At 44.1% G+C, this 12,225-nt stretch overlaps 1 protein-coding gene across 2 annotated transcripts in view; it reads right to left on the bottom strand.

The window, feature by feature from the left end:
* nalf1a (NALCN channel auxiliary factor 1a) overlaps positions 1 to 12,225 on the bottom strand; it is a 45,922-nt gene extending 33,697 nt beyond the window's left edge. Inside the window, exons 1-2 of one of the 2 annotated variants that reach the window (XM_054743178.2) lie at positions 10,755 to 12,225; positions 9,356 to 10,236 (exon numbers count right to left, since the gene is read on the bottom strand). In XM_054743178.2, coding sequence (XP_054599153.2) covers positions 9,787 to 10,236; positions 10,755 to 11,441 — 1,137 coding nt within the window. In that variant the 5' untranslated portion in view covers positions 11,442 to 12,225 and the 3' untranslated portion in view covers positions 9,356 to 9,786. Of the gene's footprint in view, positions 1 to 9,355; positions 10,237 to 10,754 lie in introns of those variants that run through there. The other variant, XM_015952486.3, reaches the window with a different exon arrangement.

Below are 12,225 nucleotides of genomic sequence, written 5' to 3'. Positions count from 1 at the left end.
TTTATGTGCTACCTGGGCACTCTAAATATTTATTTAATATTAAATCAAAGGAAATTGTAATGGTATCGAATGTTTATTAATTACTATTTAAAAAATGAAAGTGATGGGGAATTTTTTTTTACCCTGTCTGTTTAGCTTGACATCTGATATATATATATATATATGCCATGCCCTGATGCCCCCCCCAGCCATGCCCTGATGTGTGTGTGTGTGTGTGGGGGGGGGGTGCGTCAACATGGTCGGGACATAGAAGGGGGTGCGCGGCTAAATAAGTTTGGGAACCACTGTTCTAATTGATGGCTGTTTGGTTTAATTTCTGCGCTGGAGACCCAAGGAAATTCTGTGAACCTGGTTGTGATTGCTATGAATTCATTTCCTCTGTCAGAGCAAAGTGTGCTAGAGGAGGCTTCAGAATGTCTTGCAAATTAAAGTTGGCTCACTAGACAGTTTGAAGGTTGACTGAAAACTAAACAGACCTTAAAAATAGAAAGCAATACAAATAACCATAACCAGCACGTAACAGAATGGTGTTACTTCACTATGAACGTGTCAAGTTTCCAAGAATGGAATTAAATGGTCTCTTAGACAAGAAAATCCTTTTAAGCTATCCAATGTTATTTGTCCGTTTACAGTATTAGCATGGACATATTAACCATGCTTTTAGCTTAAAGATCCAATAAATTGGCTGCATGGTGGTGCAGTAGTTAGCACTGTTGCCTCGCAGGACGAAGGTTGCAGGTTCGAAACTCGGCTGCGGCCTTTCTGCGTGGAGTTGCGTGTTCTCCCCATGCATGCATGGGTTTCCTCCGGGTACTCCGGTTTCCCCCACAGATCACAACACGCCCTATAGGTTATACATTGTAAGTCGCTTTGGATAAAAGCGTCTGCTAAATGAATAAACATAAACATAAATAACTAGATCAGAATGCAGCAGCAGATCACGCCTGCACCAAAATCCCTGCTGGTGAAGAACCTCAGTCATCCAGGTCATGGTTATTCAAAAGAGTTCAAATGAAGGCAACTAGACTTCTCTGGTTTCTTGAAGATGTTTCACTTCTCATCCAAGGACCTTTGTCAATTCTGACTAGAATATGGGAGTCAAGCTCATAAGCTATAGTTTAAGCAACAACAGACAGCTACAGTTTATAAGCTTGACAAAAAAAAAAAAAACTCACGAGTGACCGATTATAGTCAGTAATAAGATTTAAAAAAGGTTTTTTGCCATGAACTATGCCTTTTAAACATAAAATGGTACAAAACCAACATGAAGTTTCCATCCATCCATTTTCATCCAATTATCCAGAGTCGGGTTGCGGTGGCAGCAGCCTAAGGCGAGAGGCCCAGACTTCCCTCTCCACAGCCACTTGGGCCAGCTCTTCCGGGGGAATCCCAAGGCGTTCCCTGGCCAGGTGAGAGACATAGTCCCTCCAACGTTTCCTAGGTCTCCCTTTATGCCTCCTCCCAGGTGGACGTGTCTGGAAAATCTCACCAGGGAGGCGTCCAGGAGGCATCCTGGACTTCACCAAGTTTGAAAAAGATAATCCTTTTCTTCACACACTGCAAATTTGAGCTAAAGTGTCAAGTAAAAAAAAAACAGGTCACTAGTGACAAGTTTAACAGCCCACAAAGTCAACATGCCAGCTGCTCAAGCAAAGTGTTTTTTAATTTAAAGTCTAAAAGTGGATTTTATCAAACCACGGGGAACCTAAAGACGTCGACCCCCATGCGATGTTTGACATATACGTGAACGATTAGTTCATTAGACTGTTCAGCCACCGACTTGTGAACGCCACAGTTGTGCACTAGATTTGCACATGCACATGATTCTTATTCCACACGCTGACCGACCAGAAAGAAAACGAGTCTTTTTGTACCAAATCAGTATTAAAATTCCTGTTTTACTTGCTTGTTTCAAAGGTGTTTTGTTTTTTTATTTAAGGACATATGAGACTGTTCCTGAGCCTTGGGCCAGATGTTCAGCAGTAACACAAACAAAACCGTTTTCATCTTCGCTTGAGAACCTTGTTATGATACTTAAACTGCTTTCCTGTCCACGGGCTGCTCCGTTACACATCGGAATAGTAAAATCCTTAAAACATTCCAGGAAACTCGGAACATAAAACAACTTGGTACCAACCACCTCTTCCAGCGCTCTCCCACTCTGCTGCAAGTGACTTTGTGGTGCTGGATTTTATTTTTTTGTGAAATACTTCCAGCTAAAACATACTTGGCTTTAAAACCAGGATGAAGCTTAACGCCAACAGAGGTGAATAACCTGCCGTTAGGGCTGGGGGTAAACGATTATTCTGACGATTATTTTATCGAATAGTCGACTATTCTAATGATTATTTAGACAATTAATCTAGTGTTTATTTTTCTATTGCACAGTTAATAAAAACCAAAAAATCTAATAAATTCCTCAGAAAAATGGATACATTGTTGCTGTAAGAGAATAAACACTACAGGCCTTCCATTTTGTATAACACTGCTTTTATTGTGTTGGTTGGTTATGTTCTGGTGACGTGTAGAACTTGGGAGAGCAGGCTGCTGCCTGAGAGGTGGTTGGAGACGGAGTGTCTCCATGCTGCTTTATTTTGGTCACTTATGTGCGTGAGGCGAGCGGTGTTACGACCCTTCCTGGGGAGTTTGGCTCGTGTGCAAAAAGGAAGGGACAATAACGGGATTTAAAAGTTAAAATGATGATCAGGTTTATTTACAACAACAAAAAAACATAAATCTTTCCATCCACAGGTTGGGAATAATAAAACTAATTCTGCCTGTTGGGAATTAAAACAAAAGTACAAATAAGTAGGGATGTCCCACTGGGCAAAGATTACAGGGTTCTGGACCAAAATAGGGATCTCCAAAGGTCCAAACTCTAAACTGGATGGTTAAACCAAACTCAAGGTGATATTTTAAACTAAACCGAAAACCCACAACACTCTAAATGTAATAAAAGGGAGATCTGCACCACAAAAAAGATGAACTCTAAACCAAAACGTAACAGCTTATCCAAACGCAAGAAGCTGTTAGCGAAAATGCTAACAGTAGCTTTACCAATGTTAAGTTCAAGTTACCAAGTTTAAATAAACCAAAAACACCCAGCAGCAAACAGACCAGCACGGAGGAGAGACTGCTACCACCAAAACAGCTCTCCTAATGTCTGAAAGAAGCTCCTTAATGAAGGGAGAAACGCTCCCGGTGATTTTCTACATCTGCGGTAGACGAAGCAGCGCATCTGACCCCGGAAGTTGTTGTCCGTTGCCGGGAGACGAAGGCGGGCAAAACAGGAAAGGAACCTAGTAGCGGACGGACATTGTTCCGGGTCTTCGGTATTTGGCGGAGATGTTAGTGAAGGCGGAGAAGAGGGCGAACTAGAGGAAAACAGGCAGATTCCTCCTCTATTTACAAACTCCTGGGGATGCAACAAGTGGGCGTGGTGCGTCGACTACCGGATCTGACGTCGACAAATTTTTAGAATCGAGCCGTCGACGTCATCGAGGCTTCGCTACAGCCCTACCTGCCTTTAGGTGTAAATACCAACTGATTCTGGCCACCAATCAAAGGCTCTTATTAGCAGGTAGGTGGGAACTTCAGATGGCCAATCGGTACGTAGTGGGTGTGTTGCGTCGGCTTGGCACCAAGCTGACCGCCGATGAGTAAGGCCGAAAAAAATGCACGGGTACCCCGATGTGAACACTATTACCCTACCAGAGCCGGACCGAGCCGACCCAGATGTCAACTGCACTCTACTACAACTACAGTGACGTGAGCTGTGTTAACCCACGCTGCACCGAGCCGTTGGCTGAGTAATGCTGTAGGAAACAGGGTTTTAACCATGAGTGGCGGTGTTTCAGTGTCAGATGACGGAGCATGCTGTTGAGAGGAACAGCACTCTGGCAGTGTTTAGCGTGTGAAGCTCCACCCGGGGCTGGAGGAAATCAAAGCACCACCTGCGGACCGCCGGACACACTCAACAAACGCTGCTCCCAGTCAAACACTACAAATGTCAGAGGCCGTCCCCTGGCTGATACTTCCTGTGAATGACACAGTAACACAAAAAAAACTCCTTCTTTAATGTTTTCACACTTTGTGGCTCTGTAATCTAACACACACACACATCACTACGGAACAGCTTAACCCTCTTCAAGGCAGGTAGCCATTAACTCCATCAGCGCTCCACATTATGGGTTGAGTCATGCAGCTCTTTCGATAACGCATAATGGCTACTGTAAAACCTATAATCAAGAAGGTGAAGGAGAATGGTCACTGTTAAAGAAAGTAGCAGCATGACTAAATGACTGTTTTGCCTACAAATGCCAAGAGGTGAGCACAGAATGGGCTGAAGGCAAACGGAGGATAGAAACATTAAATCATGAGCAGGGACTCTAATCAGAGATCATGTCACAGCGAGGGGGGAGTAGCGAACTAGGAATGTACATGGACAACACTTAAGGTGCACCCTTAACCGGTAGGGTGCTTTTTTTTTAGTACACCACAAATAACTACATTGACTTTAAACAGAACATCGTGTTTTTTTTATTGTAAAACTTTACTTTTAATCTTTCAGAACTTTCCAATTGTTGGTATTACAGAAAACGTTTGTTAAAGGGGAAATCTTCGCATGGTTCGATTTAGCTTTCTAAACCCTAACTCCTAAGAACTGGGTTTCTAAAAGTCAGCATCACTATCTCGGCCAAGTTCAATAAGAAACTAAAACCTCAACAGCTAGAAGTTGAATCTGAAACTAAAATAGTGCCTCCTAGTGGCTGGTTTCAGTATACATTTTAAACCCCGCCCCTTAATGCAAATAACTACTTCTTGCAGTTTAAAAGAAAATAACCACTAAGGTCAACAAACAGTGTATTAAATTTTAAAAATTATTTAAAAACTATAAACTTAATGCCTTTATTGTGACATTTCCAGAAAAAGGGAAATTTAATTAGGAAGAGCTGTAGCAAACAGTAAATGCTGACCATTTAAAGTGTGAGTTATACCAATTTTTTTTTTTGCATTATCTTGGCAATGCCTCAAAATGTTAATTTGCTTTCACATTATCAAAATAAAAGCATTGTTGCCTTAAAGTTGGAGTAACACCATGGGTGGAGACTTATTTGAACCAGAAATCCTGTTGGAAAACTACCTGGAAAAAAGGCGTTGACTGGATGTCCGAGAAAAAAGCACTCGCCTCAAACCCCCCCCCCCACCCCCCCCCACCCCCCCCACACACACACACACACACATGTTTCTCAGTCGGAAATAAGAGTCATCAACATGCGTGCACACCAAGGGGGAACCCTAGGCTTCCAGACCTGAAGCCAACGCGGAACTGGCAAAAAATGCAGTTCCTCCCTCGTCCACTAGGGACTGCAACCGGAAGTGAGCAGATCCTCATTGATTCCCATGTTAAAAACGCCAATTTCTCAGGAGAAATAAACATGTTTACGGCCTGGTTCAAAAAAGGGCTGCAGCTATCAAATATTTTAGTATTCGAGTACTCTATCGAATCTTCCATCGATTAATCGAGAATTCTATTTGACGATGTTTCAAGTGAAACAAGATTGTGGTATGCTGCTAAAAATATGAAAATAAAAATGATAAAAGGCTCAATAGTATATATTATATTGGTGTTGTCTAGTTTCCTCTTTCCCAGCTGATATTTATAGTTAATAGATATTTTATGGAATGTTTTATGCTAACATTTAATTTCTACTTGTAACAATGTACTTGTGGTATATTTACATAAATCTAGTCTAAATTGTATTGAAATATAAAAGTGTTAATTATATGCTACAACGTCTTGCCAGAGTTTCTGTGGTGGATGGAGCAGACTTAGCAACAACCAGACGGTAGCTGCAGAGGCTCTGCCCCACACTGCTGCAGAGATCCATAAATAAATGGGATGATGGGATTTATCTACCGCTTTTAGCCGTTCACAACCGTCACGGTTTTTCTGAATCACACTTGCTCGTGAGAATGCTACCCGCTAGCTTAGCATTAGCAGCTCTGCTCGAATTTTAACTCTTGATCTCAAACTTTGGACCGTGTCTGCCTTTTTCAACGGTTTCTGTCTTTGCTGGTTTCTCTATTGTCCTCCACAGTGCTTAGATTACCACATGGTGCTCCAGTAAAATGTGTTCAGACGGTGGAGCGCACATTTAACAAAGCTTTGAATCAGTACAAAATTAATCGAGGAATTTAATCGAATCATTCAATGATTAATTTCAGCCCTAGTGTTATGTAATTTAATGGTTGATAAGTTCCTGTGGCTTACATCCTCACTGTGAGGAGCATCTTAGTAGCTGGTCGCTAACTTGCTAGCATCACTATACAGAAATGGGGGCTTCAGTAGGTGCAGTACATGAAGAGTACCCAGTTTTATGACCGTGCCTAAGCGTTGGAACAGTATTACAGAAACAACTAGCCGAGACGGCAACAGGTGTCGGGACTGTTTACAGGTGCTGCCAACAAGGAGCTATTCAATTCGTATCCAGCACGTTTAGGTTTAAACCCTGCTTCAACACACCCGATTTCAATTAGTAGGTGATTAACAGGCTTCTGCAGAGCCTGATGAGCTGCAGCACAGGTGATTCAACCACTGAATCTAGTGTGTTGGAGCAGAGGAACCACTAAAACGTGTTGGATACCGGCCCTCCAGGACCGGAATTGAATATCCCTTTAATAAAGTCTCGTCAGATCGCTTGGATCACAGCTGTAAGGAGACCAAACCAAACATCACCTTTCAGAGTATTTTCAACCACAACATGCACACAACACACACACAGGCAACACACACACACACCGGTAAGCTAATACAACACAACGTCTTCTGCTAGAGTTCTATAGGATGGCAATTTTGATTGTTTCACTAGAAAAACCAGCAAATGAAATATTCACCTCTCATCCAGGCATTTACGTCCGCTCACACCACAAACAAGAAAGCCAAAAATGTCCGTTACGCAGAACTACGATGGCAACAAGTTGTCGTCGGTGCTCCAGTCTTGGGTCTTTCATATGGACCAAAACCATGATCACATATTTAACGAATCCCGGTATATTCTGCATCCTTTTTGGGATTTTAACATGTTTAACACTTTCTTTCACCCAGATCCGCTTCTTCTCTGCGACTTACTGTTAGTTTTCACAGTTTGTTTACACTCGTAAGGTCACCAACATGTCTACGCACATCCCATAATGCTATGTGTAATCACGTGTGATCTCAAGCCCTATACCGTTTAAACCTCCAATGAAGACCGAAGAAGCTTTAGCCCGGTGACCACCATCCCCATCAATGAGTCCAACAGGACACGATTACCACATATAAAACTGTTTATTGTAATATTTTAAATTATAAATGACATACGATGTGTTTTTCAAGTTTACATGTAAGGTACTTTCATCTCAATTAAATATTTATTAGAAAAACACCTGAATATGTGAGATTTAATCTTTGTTAGATTATTAACCACCTGAAACTGTTATGTAATCGTATAAAACTCGACATTAATTAAGAGTTAGTTATATACATTTTTTAAGTGTTGACAAGATTTTATCTACCGTATTAAAAATGGATGTAACAGGTGTAGCGTAGGCAAATCGATGATTTTTATTTGTTATAACCAGGAAGATGTAACATTCTATGTAAATATAAAATATTAACCTGCTAGGTGCTTTATTGTAATTAATCAGAAGATTCTAGGTTCTTTGCTTTTTCAGTGATCAACCACACTTCGTGTTACTTCAAGAAAGTCAAGTTTATAAAAGTAAGAATTTATTTTACAAACAATTTAAAACACGACTAAGGCCTAGTCCACACGTAGCCGGGGTTTTTTGAAAACGAATATCCGCCCCTCCAAAAACTTGCATCCACACCACCTCGTTTTAAAAACAAACTCTGTCCACACGTGCCCGGATAAATACGTTGTTAAGGACATGCCAGACCTGTAGGCGGCAGTACTTCCCCCGTTCCTAACCTCGTCCTTCGTCTGTGGTCTTCCGCAAGGAGCAGTAATTCCGCTTGCAAAAACAAACAAGCAGAAAGCGCTTGGACAATTGATGGATCGGGTAGTGACAGAGCGCAGCTCTGAGGGCATCCATGATGCCGGCTAGTGTAAACACAGGTCGCACACGTGATGTCAGCATTTTTTTGTCGCGGAAAGTGACGTTGCGGACCTTAAAACTCCGGTTTTGTCCGTCCACACGCAGACACCCAAAACGGAGAAAACGCAGATCTTCACTTTGGACGGAGTTTTTAAAAAGATCCGTTTTCGTGTGAAAAAACTCCGTTTTCGTGTGGATGACAGGCCAAAACGTAGAAAAATATCTACGTTTTGGCAGATCCCCGGCTACGTGTGGACAGGGCCTAACTAAGCATTTACTGTGAGTGGATGTAACTAAACGTGATGTCAGTCAGAGCTTCCTTATCAAAGTAAGTTCTGGTGAAAAGAATTTGGTTTGCTCTAAGCTATAAAGTTGTTATCATCAGAAGAACATCAGACGCTATCTGTCATGTCTACTTCACCCGTTTTGGAGAGACCCTCTTGGTGGATCCGAAAGTCACAGGGGTCGGCTGACCTCTGGCACTGGAGGGCTGTAGAATACCATGGTACCGACTCTTCAGTCCAGGGATGTCTCGGGTCATAACAGCCGGATGGAACCGTGCGTCTGGCGGGTTCTTAAGGAGTCTAACAATACCAGCTTTGTTTCTGCAGGAACTGTTTGCTCATCAGCTTTGCAGGTGCAAAAAGGTTTCGACGACGTGTCAAAATCTTTGATGGTTAAAGAGGTTTTGCTACAGATGGCCGGTCTGAGCGATTCTCTAGAACTGTCAAATCTCTCAGGATGATCCAGTTTTAAGATGTTGATGTTATGATTTGCAAGCCAATCAGAGGCTGACAGCTTGGGAGATGTTACCAAGGCAACTCAGAAACACGCCTTCTTGATACAGGATGTTCTGACTGGTTTAAAAGTCTCCATATGTTGGGAGTTTAACTTAACCGTACTTGTTATGGTGTGAATGCAGGTGTGAGGACCTCGTCGTATAAACATGAACACATGGCAGTCTCAGTAGACATAACATAACAATTATTGAACACAGATTAATGAAGCAGTTCATTACAATATAATAATTGTAAGTAGCAATAAACAAATGTTTATTTAATGATTATCTAGATGATGAGTCATGGAAGAAGTTCATATTGATTTATTAAATCATTCTTGATTTTAGCAACTGATTCGAGCTGGAGTTGTTCCTTCTGTGGAGGCAGACAGATGGGACCTTGGGAAAGAAAGTTATTGTTTATCTTTCAGACTTGCAGAGTCTGTGAGCTGGTATGAAGGCTCATTTAAAGGGAACACATGCAGTGTTGTGTCTCCTTTCTGACCAGATGATGAATAGATGTTGAAAGGTCAGACTGCACCTAAACTGACCATTGCTGGACATTACACAGGTGAAGTATAGGAAATAAATTATTCAGAAAAATTAAAAAAGGGTTTAAGGAAATTTAAATGAATACATTTTTAAAACTACTCCAAGGTCTTGTGGACTAGGTTTTACACAGATCCCAGCTAAGAAACGAGAACATCATCCCATATCTTCCCTTTATAACCCAGCTGGAACTGAATCTGGACAGAATCTGAAATTATTCACCTGATTTTGTGGTAAAATTCCAAAAGCGCCAAACAGCATCTTAGCCGTTCAGTGAGAGTGGCCGGTTACACTTGAGGTTCAACCGTTTAAAACAATAAGAAAAATTATTCTTCCTGTGAGTTCAAAGCTCTCAGAGACTAGGTAGATGGTCTAGTTAGATATCCCCCCACCCCCCACCCCAATGCAGAACCCGCCTCTGCTAGACTGAATGGAGGCCATCTGGGATTGGCCAGAGCTTCTGTGAATGGAGCTGGGTGAAAACCATTCAGCGGAGTGGAGGAGCTCTCCGTGGTGCTGAAATCAGCTCCGCTCACAAGCTCCATCACGAGCCGATCAGACAGGCGAGCACGAGGCCTGGACCAGGCTAGGACTGCGTGCACCATTTGGTGATGTGAGTGAGTGAGAGAGTGAGTGAGAGAGTGAGAGAGTGAGAGAGAGAGAGAGAGAGAGAGAGAGAGAGAGAGAGAGAGAGAGAGAGAGAGAGAGAGAGAGAGAGAAACTGACTTCCGGCACATTAAGCAGGGAAACCACCTCTTGAATTTAATGAAACTGCTCTCAATGTGCAGCAGAGTGGACACGGTGAACACCTGTTGGCAACACACACACACACACACACACACACACACACACACACACACACACACACACACACACACACACACACACACACACACGGCTCCAGTAGTTGTTTGCACAAGCCATCAGGGTCATTGAGGTAGTGTCATAAAGAAGAAAATAAAATCGACTGGGGCAATTCCATGAGCCTTACTGGGGCAATCGATGGGCTATAAAAGGGTGTCTCACACACACACACACACACACACACACACACACACACACACACACACACACACACACACACACACACACACACACACACACACACACACAATCGGGGCTTCCATCTACACATTAGCATGGGGCCTAAACACAATGAGGAGATGAATGAACATGAGGCCCGGAGCCGGGAGTCTCCTTGGATCTGTCATGCGTCTCCATGGCGACAGGAGCAGGAGGACCAAAACTGGCATCCATCCGGGCCCAAATCAACAGATGGCCACCACACCACACACCACACACCACCCTCCCTTCCGCTGTAGCCTACCTTGCACTGCTCCATGCACGTCCTCACTGAATATTCCCCCGGCTCGTATTTGAGAGTCAGGAGCTCAAAGTCTTCGTATTTCTCCTGCGCGTGCTGGTCGTAGCGCTGGTACGCCTGGACGCACTCGCTGCATCGGCTCGCGTCGCCCTCCGAGAGCGCGTCGAGGCTGCAGTTCAAATTGTCCGGACTCGTGGAGCCGCGGAACAAATCCAGCAGGGAGTAGGAGTTACAAAAGGACAGGTACAAATCGCTCATGTTCACGGCCCGCGTCCCGTCTCGGTCCGAGAGGCCCCGGCAAAGCTCGTCCGCATCCGCCAACGTGAAGCAGTCGCCGGACAAAGTGTCCTGCTGGCAAGTTTCGAGTCGCCACAAATGTTTGGTAGAGTTTCCTAGAAAAATAGCGCGTGGGTTTCCTCTGAGGCTGCTGTGTGCTGAGGGGGTCTGAGGGGAGCGGAGGTGGGAGGACGCGAACTTGTCCGGGGTCCGGGCCAGCTTGGCCTCGGCGCAGAACCACAGGTGATCAGAGAGGAGGATGGTTAAGAACAAGAGGGATGCCAAGGACAGTCGCCATCTCTGCGCCCTCTCTGAGTCGGTGAATGGCTTTTGGTTGTTGCGGGGGGGCTCTAGCCAGATTTGGAAGCCGTCGTCGTCATCTTGCTGCCAACACGTCCCAGCACCCCTGGTCATATTTTGGGAACCGGCCGACTCCACCGTGGGGGCTCCTCTGCCGCAACAGTCATTGACGTCGGGAGTCGATTGCGTTTTCCTCCCCTCAAGAGTCGAGCTTGTCCCGGCGTGCCTTCGCAATCAGCGGTAATTCCCATCAACGGGAGCGTGGGCCGGCTGGGAAATCAGACGCAGGCGACCACGGGCCGCATTCTGCATGGCTGTCCTCCCCGTCCGCCCTGAGCTTCCTGCGCGGCGCCGCTCCGCTCAGCTCCGCTCCTCTGCGTAGCCTCGACTCCGTTTTTAGAAACACTCACCGACCGACGCGCTTACGTTTTCCCCGGCCTCGGTCGCGCGCGGACAAGGGCGCTATCGTCTTCCAACATGGCGAAAAGAGTCCGTCTATTGTGTTGGCGGATGGGCCTTCAGCCTGTAACAGACGTCTTGTTCTTTTCGCCGAGCCCTCACCGTCTTCACATCGCGGCCGTGGTCAAGTTGCCGCCATGTTCACAGGAGACGGTGTGTGTTTGTTGGAACGTGCGTCAAGTCCGTGGTGACACCTCGCGAGATTTCCGGTTTTGAATTTCAAAATAAACTCTAACTAGCCGCAATTGAAAAAACATCTTATGTGACACTACTGACTAAATATTCATAACTAAAAATGTAAAGATAAATTTAAATGCTGAAAAGTCAATATAACTGTAGCAATCTTAACCTACATGTTTATCTTAAAGTGCTATTCAGTTTCTTTAAAACGAAGTGGTCTTTCAAAATAAAAGAGTGAAGAGCTTCACTTATTTACCAA

The sequence above is a fragment of the Nothobranchius furzeri genome, chromosome 14 (assembly GCF_043380555.1).
Source record: "Nothobranchius furzeri strain GRZ-AD chromosome 14, NfurGRZ-RIMD1, whole genome shotgun sequence".
Classification (NCBI taxonomy): Eukaryota; Metazoa; Chordata; class Actinopteri; order Cyprinodontiformes; family Nothobranchiidae; genus Nothobranchius; species Nothobranchius furzeri.
The sequence above is the reverse complement of the archived record's forward strand: the minus strand, read 5'-3'. Positions and strand labels throughout refer to the sequence as shown.